Here is a 22127-nt window from a genome sequence, read left to right as displayed (position 1 = left end):
ATAAAAAATACATTTTAATAGGTTATACACACAACCACCCTCTGGCAACCTTGTATGTAGCAGCGATTATAAGCAAAAATTGCATGAAAATTAAAATTTGAAGCTAAAATGTGTACTCAAGCAGATCCCTTCATGCAAATAAAATGTACTCTGCAAAAAACTGTAAGATGGGAGGAGTTTGTAAATACCTTATTTCTACTCTGGCAACTGTATGTGATATACATATATTTATCTGATATATCCATGACTACTGAAGTGCTTCTCTGCAAGGACATATGAGATGTCCCCGTGGCAGGGCAAGGGGTAAATTGCAATATCACGCAAGGATAGGCCATCAGTAGTTTACAACTGGGAAACCCCTTTAGGCTGTTGTATAAATTGATGTCCAATTGGTATTGAAGGGTCTAATATGTTAGGAGAGGACAGGCCTGATTACCGGACAAAGTTGTACGTTAGAACATTTTTGAGTTTCTTCAAGTCTAGATTTAAACTGGAATCGTGCATGAAGTGTTTTTTTTATTCAGTTTGAGCCAAAGTTGGAAGTAGAGCTAGCAGGAAGGAGAAGTAGAAGCTCTTCCTTCTTTTTAATTACCCTGTGAAGCAACTTATGGCTTTAGCTCAAAAAGTGGCATCAAAAACTGCATATGTTGCAGATTCATCACACATGCAGTTTTTCGATGCAGTTTTTTGAGCCAAAGCCAGAAGCAGATTCTTAGAGAATGAAAATCTAAAGGAAGGACTTCTACTTCTTCCTGCTAGATTTACTTCTTACTTTGACTCAAAAAACTGCATCGAAAGCTCCATGTGGGATGCATTTGCAACAGAGATACAGTTTTTGATGCCACCTTTTGAGCCAAAGCCAGGAGTAGATTTACAGAGAAATATAGAGGGGAGAAATTCTACTTCTCCTTCCTGCTGGATCGACTTCTGGCTTTGGCTCAAAAAAACTGCGCCACAAATTGCACATGTGATTTCAGCCTAGTAGGAATGTTTTAAATTTTGTCTACTATATAGATTGAAAAAAATCATGAAATCCATTTTAATCCTTACAGAAAATCCCAGTAAGAACTCTGAGGGAAACTTCATGTTATCACTAAGTTATAAAGTAGAAGATGAAGATATCCCGCAGCAATCTTCAGGAGAAAACCTCCTTACCCTTAATGTACATCCAGGACTTCACAGTACAGGTCTATCATATAATCCCCCTAAGCCTGAGGAACTTTCTCCTGATCTATCACAGACTTTTACAAGTACTAGTCAGAAAGGGACCAAAAAATTTCAATGTGGCAAACGGATTACAGAAAGATCAGGTCATTTTACCCACAGAACAGTTCACATAGAAGAGAAAACATATTCATGTACTCGGTGTGGAAAAATGTTTGCAAAAAAAGCAAATCTCATTATTCATGAGAGAATTCACACAGGAGAAAAGCCATTTTCATGCTCTGAATGTGGGAAATGTTTTACTAAAAAAGCAAATCTTGTTATACATCAGAGAATTCACACAGGGGAGAAGCCATTTCCATGTTCCGAATGTGGGAAATGCTTTGCAAAAAAAATAGCTCTTGTTAAACATCAGAAAATTCACACCGGAGAGAAGCCATTTTCATGTTCTGAATGTGGGAAATGTTTCATAGATAAATCACATCTTCTTACACATCAGAGAAGTCACACAGGAGAAAAGCCATTTACATGTACAGAATGTGGGAAATGTTTTGCTAAAAAAGCAACTCTTATTACACATCAGAAAATTCACACAGGGGAAAAGCTATTTTCATGTTCCATTTGTGGGAAATGCTTTACAAGTAAATCAGATTTCGTTATACATGAGCGAACTCACACAGGAGCGAAGCTGAATTCATGTACTGAATGTGGGAAATGTTTTATAGATAAATCACATCTTCTTACACATCAGAGAAGTCACACAGGAGAGAAGCCATTTATATGTTCTAAATGTGGGAAATGTTTTAGAGAAAAATCTAAACTTGTTATCCATGAGAGAATTCACACAGGCGAGAAGCCATTTCCGTGTTCCGATTGTGGGAAATGTTTTAGAGATAAACCACAACTTCTTAGACATCTGAGAAGTCACACAGGAGAGAAGTTATTTTCATGTCCCATATGTAAGAAATGCTTTACAAATAAATCAAATTTTGTTATACATGAGCGAATTCATACAGTTATGAAGCCGCATTCATGTTCTCAATGTGGGAAATCCTTTACGGATAAATCGAATCTCACTGTACATGAGAGAATTCACACAGGAGAGAACCTGTTTCCATGTTCAGTATGTGGGAAATGTTTTACAGGTAAATCAAATCTCATTAAACATGAGAGAATACATACAGGCGAGAAGCCTTTTTCATGTTCAGTATGTGGGAAATGCTTTACAGATAAATCAAATCTCGTTCGACATGAGAGAAGTCACACAGGGGAGAAGCCATTTTCGTGTACAATATGTTCGAAATGCTTTACAAATAAAAATAATCTTCTTATACATGAGAAAAGTCACACAGGAGCAAAAACACATTGATGTTCAATATATGGAAAATGTTTTAAAAAATAATTTTGAGACTCCGCAAAGAATTCACATTGAGAAGAAACCAGATTCTTCGGAATGTGGGCAATACTAAAAGTAAAAAAGATTTTAACAAAAGTTCTTCACAGACTTTAAATAGTATTTATTTTTGGGTGGAATGAGCCCAGATCTGCCAAACACCCGCGTATTTTCCGTTAAAATGATAATGGATAAAAAAACTAAAAATATATTAATCTTTCCATGATTTTCGAAAGATGTCATTTTAGCGGCAACATGATAAGTATTACGCCTTGATCCTCCACAATTAAAAGAAAAAACTATCCTCTTAGACAGCCACATTCTTATTTTTTTTTCTTCTTCTGCTAAACAAAGTCGGTAACAGAATGTTGCCTAACGTTCTACACAAAAGAGTCCATTCTGTACTAACTTTTTACTCAAAACAATGTCCTGATTCAATATTGCTAGATTTAATATAAGAATCTTTTTATCCCTAACATGGTCACTGTGAGCTTTTCATCTATTTAACTTATTTATCCTAATTTACCTTAAACATGGGGCATTTATCACCCGAATTCTCGCTGGAAACCGAGAAGTCACGTAATAATTGTCCTGTGTACAGGCAGTCACTGACGGGGCATTGAGTGACAAATGTTGGAGTCACTTGGTTTTTAGCAGAAAAACCAAGTGAGCGTTGGGCTGTGTAAACGGTTGCCGCTCAGTGTTTGAGCGACTCACCCCCGTTTACTGTAAATGGAAACGGGCAGCCAGAATGATCCCAGCTTGCTCCACCTCCATTCACTTGAACGACTATCACTCCTGTGTGAAACACCGGAGCGATAGTGGGTAGTCCACAGGACTGCTGTTGGGCACTTATGCACCCGACAGTCGTCCCGTGTAAAGGCACCCTTCAGACTATTGCTCTCAAAAAAGCAAAACACCCTCCTTTAGAATTGTTAATATGATTATCAGCTCTACCAAACAATCGCTTCCTGTAGCCTCTAATTTTTTGTAATCTGGTATCCATAGGATTGCATTGGTCATTAAAGAGATATGCCTCAGAGCAAGCTCTCTTGGCTCTGATGTACTTTCCTGTAGAAACTGACCGAAATTGAAGTCTGGGAAGAGTGACAACTATCCATATGTAGTATTGTGCTTCTACGGTTTTCGATACATTGAAGTTATAACTTTACTCCAAATAATGCGGAAATCCAAAAAGACAGCGTTTTGTCCAGAAATATTTGTATATTTTCAATTAAGGTTTGAGCCGATCCCAGAAGCGTATATATATATGTGTCTGCAGATATATAGACGATGTGCTTTTTGTATTGGACTCAACTTTTTGATTAATTAAGAGGTACAGCCTTAAATTTAAAATGTACAAATATTTCTGATGTCTTTTTGCATCTTGTATTGAAAACTGACTAAGAGAAGTGAGGTTGTTTAGCACTAGTAGTTAATAGTTACTGCCTTTTGGGCTGTCTATGTAGTATCATACTTTTATTATGTGAACAATAAAGAATATTATTATTTTTTTTTTTTACTGGTAGCCGGTTGTGCTGTATATTCCTTTATACAAGAACCTTTGGACTCAGTTTGTCCCATTAAAGTGAATGCTTTCCTTGTTGTGTTTTTTTAAAATACCGTTTTTCAGATATGCAAACAAACCCCCTTCCGGAAATCTCAATGGAGAGCTTTAACGCAATGTTTACCCTAATTTATGATTTTGAAGAGTGGGAGAGGGATTATAAATAAACCTAAATTGACATTGGTGTTTGACTTTGCACAAGAAACTTTTATAATTGCTACCATTCATAGATCAGGGTTGTTACATAAACTACCATTCCTTTTCTGACGCAGCTACACAATGATCTCCCCTCACCCTGCTATGAATATTGTGTAATATTGTTGTGATGATAGAAAATTTTTTGATAAAGTAATTTTTTTTCTCATTTGGCATAAACCTCTTTTTATATTCAATGTCTGGTGAATTCAGTTTTGTTGATTTATTTAAGAGTTTGTTGGTCTGTCTCTGTTTACAAGCCAGTGAGATAATGGCATATTATACTGTGGAGATTGGCTCCTCTGTCACAAATCATGGTGGCATGTCAACTTCGTGTAGGCATAGAGCAGAAATAAAGTAAAAATATATGCATATTGTAATTTTGCTTTCCTTGAGTGTGAAGGCAGCAAAGAATGGATATATTTTGTCCCCGGTCTCCTCTAAGACCGCCCTACTAGACAACACCAAGTGGGATGCACCTAAGACAGATTTTGTAATAAATAGACCTAGATAGAATGCGAATAAAGTAATTTATTGGGTAGAATATATGTCCTGCCTTTTGACTCAAAGCCATAAGTATAAATTTTCACCTTTCTCGTCACCCCCCAGCAACACAGAAAGGATTTATATAGCAAAGCGAAAGGAAGGCATTGAGCTTCCAGCATAGCACTGAGCACTATGGATCTATAGACGTGTGAATAGCAAGCCTATAATGCTTTGTGAACATAGAAATAGACAACCAGAAGCAGCATTGCTGATATCTTGTAGTGGAACCTGCACTTTTTGGGGCCAAGATATGGCAATGGACTTGCTGGAGTGCTTTCTGACCAACTTTTGTGGTTCTGAAATTATGGATTTTATCTATCTAGCTAATCAGCCTTTAGAAGACTTGAAACTCCTCCTGAGACCCGCAAATTGGATAAACAGGTTTGTTTTTATGAAACCTCTAAGCTTTTGATACATAGATCTCGAGAGCCCTCTTAAGATCGAGAGTCTGAAGAATCTATTCATCTTCATTAGTAGTCTTTGGAAAGAATGTTGGAAGAAATATTTTTCTGTTTATGTTGGAATCCAAGGCTACCTTAGGAATAAAACAGGGCATAGTTCTTAATTAAACTTTGTCCAAAACAAATTTGATATGGTTGTTTGCAGTTTGCCAGATTGTTTTGCTGAAGTAAAGGCCACCAAGAACAGGGCTTTATAAGAAAACAACTTGATATATCTATGTAAAATGCTCAAAGGGAGAGAGAGAGATTACAGAAGCAAACATAAGTCCCGAGTCGGAATGGGTTGGAACAGAAGAACCAACATTTGGCCAGAGGTTTCTTAAGGCCTTAAAAAATCTCATTTTCATAGAATGACCAGAGAACTTCCACATCAGTGAAAGCATTATTACCAGTCCTACAAACTCTTAAGGGTATTGGCTTTTAACCCGTTATAAAGTCCTTCATGAAGAGATTGAAGAATGATAGATCAATAGCAGTTTGACTGAAGCCAAGCAAATATTTTGTATTTCATGATTTTTGCATAAAGCTTGTTAGTTGAAGGCTTTACGGTAGACAGAAGGGTAGAACTGACATCTTCTGAAAAACTCTGCTGCCTCAGTCTAGATCTCTCAAATTCCAAGCAGTCACATGAAGCCTGTTTAGACGGGAATCAAACCTTTTTGAACTAGGAAGCTATTATGAAGGGCAAGTTTCCAGAACATGCCTCTTGAAAGTCAGCAAGACTGGAAAGATGTAAACACATGTGTTCCTCCAACTGGTAGTGAAGGTGTCTATCACATCTGAGTCATCAGTTGGATTCAGGGAGCAGAAAACCTTTACTTACTAATTCTTTGTTGGCTATTAAAGCTATCTATTCTATTTCTGAGTAATGATACTCAAGACACCAGGATTCAGTGCCCAGATTCTGAATCTTCTGACTCAGGTTGACTTAATTATTTGTAGATCATCTGATATTTCACTGCTCTTAGGTTCAGTAAGTTTGATTCTACCTATACCATAATCTTGAATTCATTCTGCCAGGAGAAGCTTCTCTTTCCCATTTGTTTGTTCAGATAGAAGACAAAAGCTACATTGTCTGATTTGATTTGGACAGTTTTTTTTCCCCTTTACCAGATGTGTGAAACCTAAGGACAAGGGGGCCAACCTGATGGCTCTCATTTCTCTTTGATTAGAGGGAGGACAAGCTCATTATCTTACACCACGAATCTTAAACCCACTGCTGTCCTCAGTGTGCTCCCCAACCATGATTTGAGGCATCTATAGTGATCACTATCTGCTGTGTCCCTTGGAAACATATTCTTATGGTTTGGTTTCTATCTTGAAGCCAACACCTACAGGCTTTTCTGAGTCTAGATGCTTAAAGTAAGTGGAGCTTGAAGACCTCTTACTCTATAGTCCTACACACAATTTCTCACTGCAGATCTTGTAGGTGAGCTTTCGCCCATGAACTGCTTCTGTGGACATAGTAAGCAGCCTGAGGATACATATGGCCAAACAAATCATCACTTGTTGGGATTTGTATGATGAAGATAATCTTACTTTTGGTATTGAGAAGCTTGTCTGACCTGAGCAATAACCTCAGCACATGGGAGCTCTCTGTGAAACCCAGGAAAGGCTTCTGGGTAAATGGCAGTAGATCTGATTTCTCCCGATTGATGACGAACCTGAGACACAGTAGGAGAGAGGCAGTTGTGTGCAGATAAAGATGAAGAGTTGGAAGTGAAGAGGCAAACAAAAAACATTTGTCCAGGTAGGGAAATGTCTAGATACCTCAAAGTTTCAGGGCTGTTATAATGACTGACCACCTTCATAATGATTTTTTTTTTACTGCTGAAGAAAGCCCATTAAGTAATGCTTTGAACTGGAAGTGATGCGTTTTTCACTGAAAACATATGTATACTCTTAGGAATCTTCTGTCCTTTTTCCTGACCATTATATGGCGGGAAGTATTCTTCAGGTTGAGAGACACCATACTATCTCCATGCTGAAGAGCATGCATAATATCTTATTATCTCCATCTTGATTTTTATCTTCTTGAGATGACCATTCAGGTATCTTAAATCTATAAGGAGTCACCAGTTTCCACCTGGTTTTGATACTGGAATCACCTTTGAGTAAACACTACAGCCGCCTTGCTTCTGTTGAGCAGGCTGTAGCATATGTTTTTGAAGTAATTCTGAGAGAAATTACATGGCAGTCTTCCAGCTGGTTCAGAAGAAATTTGATTTGAGGAGCCCTGAGGAATCCTAGGGCATGAAAATGTTATATTTAGGACCTTCTTGTCTGTAATAGTTGACCAGTAATAGAAAAAAACAAAGGATCAGCTCATCAGTGTCTTGGTGGAAGGGCCGTAGCTGTGTTTCAGCCAGCCAAATCAACAAGACCAAGGAGAGATAATAGTCCAGCACTCATAAGTCCAGTAAATCTTTATTACATTGATTAACTTGAAATATTGTATTGCCTACACATTTCTGAGAACATAGGTGCTTACTCATGGCTCACGAGTAATGATATGTGGTCAGAAACACGAAAGTGACATATTTCTGGTTGATTTTACTATTTGTATATCTTAATTTAATCAAGAAGTTTTACTGGGTGTATGAGTGCTAGCTCATTTGACCAGGCTTGGAAAAACTTTAATTTGGTGCCCACAGATGCCCGTGTATATTTGGAATCAGAACTCTGGCTTAGGCTGACTTGGTCCATCTTACTTTCTCTTACCTTTGTTCTGGAATCTATTGCAAAACTTTCTGTTTGAGCACCTTTAAAAGTCTTCAGTTACTGCCTCTTCCATGCTGGAAATGAAAAGGCCTAATATTTTGCCTCCAAGGTTATGTGGGAAAAGAAAAACATTTCCATCTTTATTTGTCTCAAGAACTCTGTTAAGGTGGTTGCCTAATAAGCCTTTCAGTCTCAAAAAGAAGGTCACCTGGATGCAAAAACATCCAACAACACATTGTAGATGTAATCTGCAGTCACTTTGAGGTTCAAGATCTGCCCCACTAAGTCGTATCTAGGAAACCTGTCATTCATATCCCAACTAAGCTGGCTAAACCAGACTCAGAGCTCTGGATACTGGCATGGCAGAAAGAGCTGCTTTAGTCAAATGGGACAGATTCCACTACAATCTCTGCAACAGGGTAACTGCTTCTCTCTCCACAGGGTTTTTTAGCAATGCGATTGTTAGGGTTCTGCTGGATGGGATCTGTTGTACTACAGTGTTCCGAGCAGCACCGCTCCACAGGTGGTTGATTTGAGCTGGCTGGGTGTAATTTGCTGCAGTCAGCCAATCTCACAGGGCTATTGCTTTATTTATATTATATATATATATATATACCAGCTCTTTGTCAGTGCCTGCTGGTTTCTCTCCTGCAGTGTGAGTAGTCTTGTGTCCCTGCATGTTTGTGCAGTCTTTTATATGTTCTGTGCATGTGACTGGACATGAGGTGTGTGTCTGTGCAGCTCTCGGTGCATTTGGTGTGAACTGTCTTGCTGTCGATCATTTACCATCTTGGGCTAGTTAAGTCCCTAGGTTCCAGTGCAGGGCCGCCCTTATTGGGGCGATCGCCTTGCTTGCAGGCAGGTATCCTGGGTTAAGTTGTCTTGCGATCCCTGCTCTACACGGATAAGGAGATATTTGTTCATGTCCGTTTGCCTATTTGTTCGTGTCCCTGTTTCCCCCTTTTTGATATCTTTGTTTGCCCAGCTTTTATGTCCATGTCTGCCAGTGATATTGTCTGCTGCAAAAAGAGAATGTTTAGATAATTTGGCAAATGCTCGGTCCACTCTGCTTGGAGACTCCACTCTTTTTGTCTCTGAAGGGTCTAGCTTGTAAACCATCTTAATGGGGTTGTAGCAGGATTGCAAGTTATCCTCTGCCCACAGGATAGGGGATGACTTGCTGATCGGTGCAAGTCTTACTGTTGAGATCCCCACTGATCACCAGAACGGGACTCCTGTGATTTTTTTTTTTCTGCCTGCCACTATGGAGGTTACCTCTCTCCCTGCAGTGATGTCAGCATGAAGGTAGCGCTGGCATGTCGTCCATTCATTTTAATTTGGACTGATGTAAGTCACCAAGCAGATGCCACTTTGGTATCTCCCATTGTAACTGAATGTAGTCTTAGTGAGCTTTCGCAACCAGTGTTTCATTCAGACTCCTCCCCACTGGGGATGGGGGGCAGTGTAGGACCCACTTTCCCCAGATAGGCACGTAGGACCTCCACTGATAAGCAAATCCCAAGGATATGGGATAACTTGTAATCTTGGTACAACCCCTTTAAGTCTGGAAACGAGGTGTAATTTTTTTGTCAGGCTGTTTCACTCATTTTTCATGAAGGTATTCAGCCTAGGATCACCAGGAAGTACACAAGCTGTCTTTTAACCCCTTGAGTGGCGGGTTTCCTACCACCCTGTCGTGCCCACCAGGGCAGGTTTTTTAAAATGGTCTAATCATTGAATTTCAACTAATTTTGCAGTTGCGTCTCAAGAGCCATAACTTTTTCATTTTTCCATTGACATGGCCATATAAGGGCTTGTTTTTTGCGGGACAAGTTGTGATTTTTTAAACAGGGGGGAGGAAAAAAAGAAATGGGGAAAAAAAGAAAAAAAAGGGGCCATGTCATTAAGGGGTTAAATAATGTATTAACTTCCTTCTCTGGGTCATTACGACGCACACGGATACCACATGTGTGATTGTATTTTTGATTTTTTACAAGGTAAAGGGAGACAAGTGTGTTTATAATTTTTTAAATAATTTTTTTACTTTTTTTTTTATTTTTTTTTATTTTTTGTCCCTTTAGGGGACTTCCACAGGGACCCATCAGGACCCCTGATCACATTCCAGGAGTCCGATGGTGACAGCCCTTTACATGCTGCAGTGACAGCCCTTTACATGCTGCAGTCACATAGACTGCAGCATGTAAAGGGTTAACACAGCAGAGATCGGAGGTTTTCTCTGATCTCTGCTGTAAGAGCAGGTACCTAGCTGTCCTCTGACAGCTAACAAGCAGCTCTCCCTGCCACAGAGACCAACGGCTTGCTTCTGACAAGCCGATGGTCTCTATGGCAACCTGTAAACAAAGCAGGACATTGCCGACATGTCGGCAATATCTTCTGCTGGTTTTTCAAAGCCCTTGCACTGCTCTGTGTGGGTCTGTGCAGGCAGAGCACACTGTCACAGCTTGTGGCATTGTGCTCTGCAGCTCCCATAGTGATACATAGCCCGGAAATCTTCCGGGCTATGTCACTATGAGCAGTGGAGCTCGTCCCGGAAAATTTCTGGGCGTGTGCCACTCAAGGGGTTAAGGAAAGAGAAAAATCTTTCATGGTCTAGAGTGGATGATTTATCTTTATTGGCTCTCATAATATCTTCTATGGTTTTTGATTATGCGCCTACTCCTTTAAAAAAAAATAAAAATAAAAAAATTCTCTTTCGAAGCAGGTGCATCACCCTAATTTGTCAGGAGTGAGAGCCATAGGTATATGCAGTTCCCGTTTCACCCTCCCATATCTCAGGCTGTATTATGGCTCAAATGCCAATCCTCGTCTTATTTTGCAACCAGAGATACAGTCATGTGTAGCAAGGACATATTGCATATGTCCTTGGCTACTGAAGTGCCTCTCTGTAAGGAAGTGTGAGATACATCTTTGTATACAAAGGGTTGCCCTGCAATATCAGGATATAGGATCTCAGCTATAATCTAGTGTACACTAAATATATCTATTTAGGAACATGTCTAATAGAAGCTCCCCTTTCAGGTTTTGGTTTTGGTTTTTTTAAAGTGGTTTTAAGAATTTTTTTTATTTCATTTTTTTTCTACTTCTGGAGTAAATTTTTCAGATTCGTGATTATTCGGAAGGAGCTATTTCACATTTAATGACTGTACATGAAAAACGTTTTAGCGATGAATACCTGCACTTCAGGCTACTTCATTAGGTCCACCTTCTCACTACTTCGGAGAACTCTTTGTCCTTAGAACAGCCTGAATTGTTATGGACCTTTTACACAAGATGAAATTTTCCACAACAGCGTAATATGTCATCCTGCGGAATATTCAGCACCAAAACCTGCAGTGCTAACGGGAGGAATTGAAAATGGCAGAATCCTACCAGCAATTCTGCATCAAAATCCGCAGTTCGTAGGGCAGACTTTGGTGCAGCATTCAGAGATGCCATACAATTATCCGTCCCATGTGAAAGATTCATTATTAGAATGGATATAACAAGATCCTAGAAACACTTCTCCTAGATTCTCATTGATGACCTCACTCTGTCCAATCCACTATATCTTGCAGTTGCTGTATAACACAGACCTGCTGACTGTGCAGCCATACAGTCCTCAATGCCCCATCCATGAATTCGACCTCAGATGTGAGCTTTTCCTCATGGCACGTTCTCTTCTTAAAAGAAGACTGTGGCCATGATTACTGTCAATATTAGTTGTGTTAAATTGATGCCCAATTGCTATTTAAGGGTCAACGGTGTTGGCAGACGATTACCAGACAAGGTTGTATGTTTCAGATTTTTAAGATTTATTAAGTCTATGTTGAAGTAATAAAACTGTTCACTGACTGTAGACCAGAATCCTGGACTTTGTCAATGATGAATTTAAGCCTGGAAGCATATTGTTGGATTCAGCAGGACAAAGTTGAAGGCCTCATGTCCACGGGCAAAAGAAGAATTAAAATCCGCAGCGGATTTTAACTCTTCTCCTGCACGCAGATCCGCATCCCATAGGGATGCATTGACCACCCGCGGGTAGATAAATACCCGCGGATGGTCAATAAAAGGGAATTTTAAAAAATGGAGCATGAAAAAATCTGGACCATGCTCCATTTTCGTGCGGGTCTCCCGCAGGCTTCTATTGAAGCCTATGGAAGCCGTCCCGATCCGCGGGAGACCTAAAATAAGAATGAACTCACCCGCAGCGGGCCGGGAGGGTCTTCTCTTCCTCACGGCCGGATCTTTTTTGCTTCGGCTCGGCGGATGTGCCCGGCGCATGTGCGCGGCACGCCGAGTTCATCCGCCGGCCGAAAAAGAAGATCCGGCCGTGAGGAGGAGAAGACCTTCCCGGTCCACTGCGGGTGAGTTAATTCTTTTAAATTCCTATTTTAAGCGCTCATGTCCGCGGGGCAGGAGGGACCTGCTACGGATTCTCCATGTAGAATCCGTAGCGGGCCTGATTTTCCCCGTGGACATGAGGCCGAAGTCCTTCCTCTCTCACAGAGAAAATGCCACACTGTGAGTAATTGCTCAAAATGGGACGAAACTCAATGCATAGATAATTAAGCTCTAAAAAGTACCCGTCTCCTGTGGCCTAATAAACAGGATGATCTGTAAGCAGTGGGGCCACCATACTGGGCCATACAGTCAATAATACTTGAATACTATCCTGGGGTATTGCTGATCTGTGGTGTTGACAATAGTCCACAGTTCATCTTCATTACGAGGCTGTGGGAGAGCATTCCATTGATTTTTAGTTTCAACTAGGTTTTATTGAATATTTTCGCAGAATTAAATGGCATTTAAAAAGTCTTAATTCCCCACGCAGGGGGCTAAAAATTGGAAGTTTGAAAACTATAAACTTCACTATAACACTTCATTCGAATAGCAAAATGATAAGAGGGGGTCATCAATCCACATTTGTTCTCTATAGTTATTGTAGTTGGTAATCATAGCTAGTTAATGGTAGACAGGCTAGGTAGTTGAGATATTATAGTATAGCCCCTGGGCTTCCAGGTAATCAATCCAGGGTTGCCAAACATTCATGAAATTGCCCAAAGAATCTGTTCTGGTTGCATGAATTCTTTCGTACAGCATAACTAAAAATATCCTATTAATGACTTCTGGGAAAGGAAAATTGGTGGATTATCATCTGGAGGCAATGTGGATTCTTGTGGTCATACAAAAAATTGTATAAGTTCATGGACTATAAGGCCCAGCGAATCACACCGGCCGACGCTTCCAATAGCATTGCTATGGAAAGCGCCGACAGCTGTCCACGAGCGGAGGATCATTGCAATTCTCCGCCCCAATTCTCCTCGGTTAGCCTATCTATTAGATAGGGCTGTCCGACGGAGATTCACCGGCCGGCCTAAATCTAATACGTGGTGAGTGATCTCCTAGTAGGAAGACCGAAGGAGACTTTGGTATTGGACCTACAAACATAATTTAGTAGACTACTGACTTGTGTGCATAGCCTGTCCACTACTGGGCAGGACCACTAGGTGTGGAGCATGCTCCCCGTTTCTTGTCAACCACGAAAACCTAGCAGGGATGTTGATGGAAATAGGCGGTGTACCCTTTATGGAACCAAGTACGTTCTATGTAGAATCTTAATCAAGGTTTCCATAAGGGAGACCTGGTGGCTACCTTTAGATATCGTTGTGCAGCAATGTTGCCATCTTTCTGGTGTCATCTCTATCCCCAAGTCCTACTCCCATTTTCTCATGATAGGAAATTTCTCTTCATTAGTGGATTGGTTTAGTATACTTAAAATATAAGAGAGCGCACCTCTCTGGGAGGGGACACTGGTACATAAATGTTTGAAAGGGGTAAGTTTGGGGAGTAAGGAGGGCAGGGGTAAGGAGTGAATAAAATGAAACACTTGGTTGATCCGTAGGAACTCCTGTATGTCAGGTTTGAATATGGCATAGAATTGTTGTATTGTGGAAGTTAAGACTTATCGAATAAATGGCTAACTGTGGTTAGCTCATTTTGTCTCCACCATGTGAAAACTGTAAAGGTCCATGCTCGGTGGGAACTGTGGGTTAGGGATTATAGGGAGCATTGGAGAGGTTTTAGAGAAGAGGCTATACTTTAACCTGGTACTTCTCCACAGTAGGAGAGAGGACTCATCTGGAACAGTCCCGGGGGTATAGGCTCCGTGGACCAAGTTAGAAATGGTATAAAGTGTGAATTTGTGTGCCTTTTTTCCACTTCGACTCGAAGCGGGTTACTTGTCTTACCTAGACAGATTGCCCATTGGGCTAGTCGTGTTGATTTGTAATATTCCCTTGATGTTTAATCGTGTCCCACGGATTTTCGATTGGAGAGAGATCTGGGGATTGTGCTGGCCAAGGAAGCACCTGAACATTTTGCAAAGCATGCCTGCTGATGCTCACTATTCTGCTGGAAAATGGCATTGGGTACGCACTGAAGATTTGGTAGTGTGATGGGCTGTAGAACCTCATCAACATAATAACATGCCATCATTGTGTCTCTGATGCTTATTAGAGGTGATCGGCTATTGAAGCTTGTGGCACCCCAAACCATGACTTCACATTGACTAGCAGTGTGGTGCTCCAAAATGGCAGAAGCATCAATTTGATTGCAATGTTACCTCTAAACCTTTGATTGGCATTAGTCATTGCTAAATCAGAATCTTGATTTGTCACTGAACACTACACTGTGCCATTTGTGATGGTAGGATGTTCTAGAGCAGCATGACTGCAAGCCTTTACAATAACATGATCGTGTAGGGGCAGTCTATGCCATGGATGGCTTGACTGCAAACCTACCTCAGCCAATCTGCACACAACCGGCATTGTCAATAATGGAGCGATCTAAATCTGAGCACTCCGAAGAATATCGCATGCTGTGGATTGTGGAGCTGCTATTGCAAAACACCCAGTGTGTTTATCTATGCATTGTGAGGTTCATCTCAGTGCTCCAGTCCCTCTACCATGATGCACATTTCATTCTGCTGATCACCATCTCCAAAGTAGTCGACCCACAGTTTTGTTATCCAGTTGAGTTTGACGAATTATGACACAAAGTCCAACCAGCTGGATTTAGCCTTTTGATGAGACCTTTAATAAATTCATCTGTTTCATGAAATGGCTTTCAACAGCGTCTTGGGGTACTTTTAGGCCTCCCTCACACAGGCGTTTACTGCAGATTCAGCTTGGTTTTTAGCAGCGCTGGCATGCATTATGCCAGCGTTTGGGCTGCGTTTTCAGCACAGCTGAAAATGCAGTCAAGAAAGCTGAAAAAAAAAATCAATACTCACCTGGAAGGTGTCATCGGGATCCCCGGACCTCCGTGCAGCCCTCCCTGCACTTGTCAAGCTGGCAGGTGATCTTTTGCCAATGACGGGGATTGGAAATCCAGCCTCTAGCAAGAAATTGCTCTGATTGGCTGAGTCGGCTGATTGACAGCCCACATAAGCCAATCACAGCCAGCGCTGAATGAATGGCTGTGATTGGTGCATTCAACGCTGGCTGTGATTGCTGAGGGAGCTGTCACTTACATCTGACTCAGCCAATCACAGCAATCTCTAGCTGGAGGCAGGGAATTCAATCTCCATCTCTAGCAGAAGATGCTTTATCGGTGTGACAGGTAGGTGGGAGCCTGTACCGGGGGACCCTGATGACACCTGCCAGGTGACAATCACTTTTTTTTTTAGGTAGTGCAGCCAGCGCTGGCATTTAGAGCTGCCCAAAACGCAGCACCAAGTTGTGCCATGCTTTCAGCAGTGCTGAAACAGCTGCCCATTCATTTCAATGGGTGACGCAGGGCTGAAAATGGCGAAAGGTAGAACATGCATCGCCGTCAAAGCACAGCGTTGATGATGCTGCGTTTTGACGCTTGTGTCAGCAGCCCCATTGAAATGAATCCGGGCCTTGTACTGCGTTTAGCACAGCGCTGAAAAGGCAGCACTAAACGCTGTACCAAAACGCCTGTTTGCACGCGCAGCCTGTTTATACGGGCAAATCGTTCACTCGTAAATCGCTCAGTCATTCACTATACTAATGAATGTGATCGACTAAATGATCAAATTTCACACGCAGCGACGTGCCAAAGAGTGAATGATTATTTTTATGCTTGCATAAAATGAATGAGAAGTGAATGAATTCTTGTACGTCGTTCAGTCGTTGGCCGTGTTTACACTGAATGATTATTGTTCAAGTTCACAATTATATGATTTTCATTTCATGTAAAAGGGTCCTTGGAGACATCTTCACTAGATCTTGATCCAGAAACAAAAAGCAGTTTCTATAGGCGCGACAACATTGGTATATTTACATTTAACTGATTTATCCTTTTTGTCACGTATTCTGTGATTGGCCCCAAACCGCATCATTTGTGTAACTTGTTTCTCGGAGCATTCCCTGAAGATTATGCTATAACACAATCTTCATGGTGTCACATCTCCTCTGTGAGGGAGTCGATTTCCTATTCCTTCTGAATCCACTCCTGGCTTTAACGCAAAAAACTTGCATCAAAAACTGCACCTTAATCACAAAGTGTATCTGTCTGTCTTGGACTAAAAAATGATTATACAAGGCTTTATAAGGCTGAATCGCACAGCTAGTTTTGGTGCCAATTTTTTGTTGTATTGGATGCAGTTTTATAGTCAAAGCCAGAAGTGGATTCATGAGTAATGGGAAATATAAAGGAAAGACTTGTACAGTCATACCTTGGGTTAAGAGTGCCTCAGCTTACAAGCTTTTTGACTTGAGAGCAGGCTCTCTCCTGAATTTTTGCTCTGATTTAAGAGCAAACACTTGGGTTTAGAGCCTTGCTCTTAATGGTGCCGCCGCTGCTACCAGTGGCCCCATTGAAGGCAATAGCCTGCCGGCAACCCCTGCAATGATTTTCGGAGATGGGCTTTAAATATAAGCCCTCCCCTGAAAATCATCCCTATCTGTAGTAAAAAAAAAATGTATACAAGCTAATCCGCCGCTGCCGGGGCTCAGGTGTGTCTAGCCGCCACTTGTTCTCCCTGCATTTTTAATCTCCGCCTGCTGAAAAGCTTCAGAGCAGTGCACGAAGAACAAGCAGTGGCTAGATGCGCCTGAGCCCCGGCAGACAGGTGACTATATATTTTTTTTACTACAGCTAGGGCTGATTTTTCAGGGAAGGGCTTATATTTAAAGCCCTTCCCTGAAAATCACTGCGGGGATGCCGGTGTCCTATTGCTTTCAATAGGACAACGCCATCCCCATTGAAATCAGTGGTAGAGCTTTGCGGTCCGGAACAGATTAATGGCTTTTCCATTCATTCCAATGGGGAAAATGGATTTGACTTACGAGTGTTTTGGGTTAAGAGCTCCGTCACAGAACAAATTAAACTCTTAACCCAAGGCACCGCTGTACTTCTTCCTGTTAAATACACCCCTGGCTTTAACTCAAAAAACTGCATCGGAAATTGTGCCAAAAACTGCATGTGTGTTTTCAGTCTAATACGAAAGCTATACATTTGTCTTTGTGGTTTAACAAAAAATAATGAAATCTATTTTAATCCTAACAGAAAATCCCAGTAAGAACTCTGAGGAAAACTTCATTTTATCACTAAGTTATAAAGTAGAAGATGAAGATATTATGCCGCAATCCTCAGGAGAAAACCTCATTATCCTTAATGTACATCCAGGACTTCACAGTACAGATCTATCATATAATCCCACTAATCATGAGGAACCTTCTCCCGGCCATTCACTAAATTTTACAAGTGTGGGTCAGAAAAGGGAGGAGAAGTTTCAATGTGATGAACAGTTTACAAAAAGCTCAGGTCCTTTAAGCCTCAGAACTATTCACACAAGGGAGAAAATGTATTCATGTTCTGAATGTGGAACATCTTTCAAAAAAAAAGGAAATCTTGATATACATCAGAGAATTCACACAGGAGAGAAGCCATTTTCATGTTCTGAATGTGGGAAATGTTTTACAAAAAAAACAATTCTTGTTATGCACCAGAGAATTCACACAGGGGATAAGCCGTATCCATGTTCTGAATGTGGGAAATGCTTTGCAAAGAAAATAACTCTTGTTGCACATCAGAAAATTCACACCGGAGTGAAGCCATTTATATGTACTGAATGTGGGAAATGTTTTATAGATAAGTCACATCTTATTAGACATCAGAGAACTCACACAGGGGAGAAACTATTTTCGTGCTCCATATGTGGGAAATGCTTTACAGGTAAATCAAATTTTTTCATACATGAGAAAATTCACTCAGAGGGGAAGCCGTTTTCATGTACTGAATGTGGGAAGGGCTTTACAGATAAATCAAGTCTTTATATACATGAGAGAATTCACACAGAGGAAAACCTTTTTTCATGTTCAGTATGTGAGAAACGCTTTACAGGTAAATCAAATCTTGTAAAACATGAAAGAATTCACACAGGAGAGAAGCCGTATTCATGTGCAGAATGTGGGAGAAGCTTTACAGAAAAGTCAAATCTTGTTAGACATGAGAGAAGTCACACAGGAGGAAAGCCATTTTCATGTTCAAAATGTGAGAAATGCTTTACAAATAAAACAAATCTTGTTATACATGAGAGAAGTCATACAGGAGAGAAACCGTATACATGTTTAATATGTGGAAAATGCTTTACAGATAAATCGTATCTTGTTGTACATCAGAGAATTCACACAGGGGAGAAGCCGTATCCATGTACAAAATGTAAGAAAAGTTTTACTGATAAATCACATCTTATTAGACACGAGAGAGTTCATACAGGCTAGAAGCCATATTCATGTTCATAATGTAGGAAATGTTTTACAAGTAAATGAAATCAGTCATTTTGATGTTTTATATGTGAAACCGGTTTTAAAATTATCAAGTTTTGAAACTTTATCGGAAAATTCACTTTGAGAAGAAACTAGATTTTTGTCTGAAATGTGTGAAATGCGACAAGAGAAAAAAATAACACAAATTCTTCACAGACATTTACAAAATGTGTCAATTTTTGTGTAGAATTAGCCCAGATCATGCAAACATTAAGTTTTTATGTCTGAAATCTTTCCATGATTTTCAAAAATCTCCTTTTAGCAGCAAAATGACAATTATTTCACCTCCACATTTAAAAATCTACATCTTGGAGACAACCACATTCTTAATATTTTTTTTTCTTGTTTAATTAAAGTTGGTAACAGAATGCTGCCTGACGTTCTATTAAAAAAAAAAAAAGCATTCTTAATGGTTTTACTCAAGGCAATGTTCTGATTCACTACTGGTTGGTTTTTTTTTTTATATATAATCTTATTTACCTAAAATTATTACTGTAGAGCAAGTGAGCTACTCCATATTTTTTTGAGTTTTTATTACTTTTTTTTGTCACCAAAAGGCTAAATTTCTCAGGTAGTATTGTGAACATGATTATCAGCATTCTAAACGTTCACTTTCTGTACCCTCTTTTTTTTTATAGTCTAGTGTCAATCTTATTGCCTTGCTAATTAAAGAGAGACTCCTCAGAGCAGGCCTTCTTGGCTCTGAGGTAATCTCCTGTAAGACTTCACTTTAAGGGATAGTAAGGGTGACAACTTTCTGCAAGTAATATTGTGTTTCCTGACTGACGTTGAAGTTATAACGTTAGCTTTATTAGCATCTAAAAGTAATGTGAGATCCGAAAAGACAGTGTTTTCTTCAGAAATATTCTTTGTAAATTTTGGATTTAGTTCTGAGTCCTGTACCAGAAGCAGATCATCGATGTGTCCGCCGATATATATGGTATATTCCGGCGTATAAGGCGACCCCCCAACTGTCACCTTATACGCCTGAAATACAGTGTAAGAAAAAAAAAACAGTACTCGCCTTCCCCGGTGTTCTGCGGCGCTACTGCAGGCTGTCGCTCCCTCCTCGTCCCCGACAGAGCATTGCTTTCTGGATGCGGGGCTTGAAATCCCCGCCTCCAGAAAGCTAATGCTGTGATTGGCTAACACACGTGCCATCAGCCAATCACAGCCATTTAATGACCTCATTGAATGGCTGTGATAGGCTAACTCACGCGGCCTCAGCCAATCACAGACATTCAATGATGTCATTGAATGGCTGTGATTGGCTGACGGCGCGTCAGTTAGCCAATCACAGCGTTAGCTTTCTGGAGGCGGGGATTTCAACCCCCGCATCCAAAAAGAAATGCTTTGTCGGGGACGAGGAGGGAGGGACAGCCTGCAGAAGCGCCGCAGAGCATCGGGGGAGGTGAGTACTGGGGGGGGGGGGGTTTGACAGTTTTTTTTTTGTATAGCCGGCGTATAAGACGACCCCCGACTGCAGAGCAGATTTTTCGGGGTTAAAGGTCGATGTGCACTTTTGGTATGTGACTCAAATCGGATTGTTGCTCCTATTTTGGTTAATTAAATGATAAAACCTTAAAATATACAAATAATATTTCTGTATAAAATGTATTTTTAGATTTTGTATTGAAAATCGATTAAGAAGAGAAGTTGTTCAAGTTGTGTAAGAGTAACTGCCTTCGGACTGTCTGTGTAGAAGCATGCTTTTAGTATGTGAACAATAAAGAATTTTTTTTTTTACAAGCAACAGATTGTGCCAGATGTTCCTTTGTAGAAGAACCTTTGGACTCCATTTGCCTTATTAAAGATAATGCTTCCATTGTTGTGGGTTACATTTTCAGTTATTCAAACAGGTCTCCCTGCTGGAGGAAAGCACGTTGGAAAGCTTTTAACCCTTAGTGACGGAGCTTTTTTGTTTATTTCTATTTTCTTTTTTTCCTCCCCACTTTAAAAAAATTGTAACTCCTTTATTTATCCATCAACGTAGCTGTATGAGGGCTTGTTTTTTGTGGGACGAGTTTTATTTTTTTTACGGTACTATTTAATGTACCATATACTGCAAAACTTCTAAAAAATTCTAAGCAGTGAGAAATGGGAAAAAAATGAAATCCCGCTATCTTTTGGTGCGTCTTGTTTCTACGGCCCACAAACTGCAACATAAATCAGATAACTTTATTCTGTGGGTCAGTACGATTACTACGTTACCAAATGTATATAGTTTTTTTGGTTTTTTTTTTTTTTTTGCTGTACTACTTGTATTTTTTTTCAAAGATATTACATTTTTTTTTAATTATTTTCTGCCGCCGTCTTCTGCACGCAATAGCTTTTTTGTTTTTCCGTCTACATAGTTGTGCGAGGGCTCATTTTTTGAAAGACGTCCTGTAGTTTGCATTGGTACCATTTTGGAATATATACAACTTTTTGATCGCTTTTTGTTAAATTTTCTTGAAAACGTGATCAAAAAAGCGCATTTGTTATTTATATTTATTTTTTCTGACGACGTTCATCGTGCGGGGTAAATAATGCATTACTTTAACAGATCTGACTGTTACGGACGTAGCAATACCAAATATGTATTTTTTTTATTCATTTAGATTCTTTTATTATAAATATAGCAAAAGGATTTTTTTTTTAATAATTAGCAAAATGATATTGACCTTATTATTTTTTTTTTTTTTTTCTTGGTCTCCCTAGGGGACCACAACTTGCGATGCTTTGATCGCTCCTGCAGCATGATGTAATGCTATAGCAGGGGGGGACAGAGAGATCTCTCTCACTCTCCCCCCTGCCACCCCCCACCCCCCGCATGGTGCTCGGACGAGTAAGGCACGCTCGTTTAAGGCTCATCTCTAGTTACCATCCATAAATTGCGGTTGTTACCTAAACAACTTTTCTAGAGATGAGCGAGCATACTCGATAAGGCAAACTACTCGAGCGAGTAGTGCCTTATTCGAGTACCTGCCCGCTCGTCTCCAAAGATTCAGGTGCCAGCAGGGGACGGGGGAGATCGGGGAGGAAAGGAGGGGAGATCTCTCTCTCACTCTCTCCCCCCCCCCCCCCCCCCCCCCCCCCGCTCCTCCCTGCTCACTCCCGCAACTCACCTGTCACCCACGCTGGCAGCCGAATCTTTAGAGACGAGTGGGCAGGTACTCGAATAAGGCACTACTTGCTCGAGTAGTTTGCCTTATCGAGTATGCTCGCTCATCTCTAAACTTTTCCCTTCATTGTAGTGCATGGGGACCAATCGTTGCTGTTCGGCAACAGAGATTCTTTCTTCC

General features: G+C 40.5%; 1 protein-coding gene across 3 annotated transcripts in view; it reads left to right on the top strand.

Moving 5' to 3' along the window:
• The window catches only part of LOC136578536 (zinc finger protein 585A-like), a 241101-nt gene extending 220859 nt beyond the window's left edge, over positions 1-20242 (top strand). For 2 of the 3 annotated variants that reach the window (XM_066578671.1, XM_066578670.1), the window contains exon 17: positions 1053-4451. In XM_066578671.1, coding sequence (XP_066434768.1) covers positions 1053-2533 — 1481 coding nt within the window. In that variant the 3' untranslated portion in view covers positions 2534-4451. Of the gene's footprint in view, positions 1-1052; positions 4452-17935 lie in introns of those variants that run through there. The other variant, XM_066578672.1, reaches the window with a different exon arrangement.
• The last annotated feature ends 1885 nt before the right edge of the window (positions 20243-22127 follow it).

Source organism: Eleutherodactylus coqui, chromosome 9 (genome assembly GCF_035609145.1).
Source record: "Eleutherodactylus coqui strain aEleCoq1 chromosome 9, aEleCoq1.hap1, whole genome shotgun sequence".
Classification (NCBI taxonomy): Eukaryota; Metazoa; Chordata; class Amphibia; order Anura; family Eleutherodactylidae; genus Eleutherodactylus; species Eleutherodactylus coqui.
The sequence above is the reverse complement of the archived record's forward strand: the minus strand, read 5'-3'. Positions and strand labels throughout refer to the sequence as shown.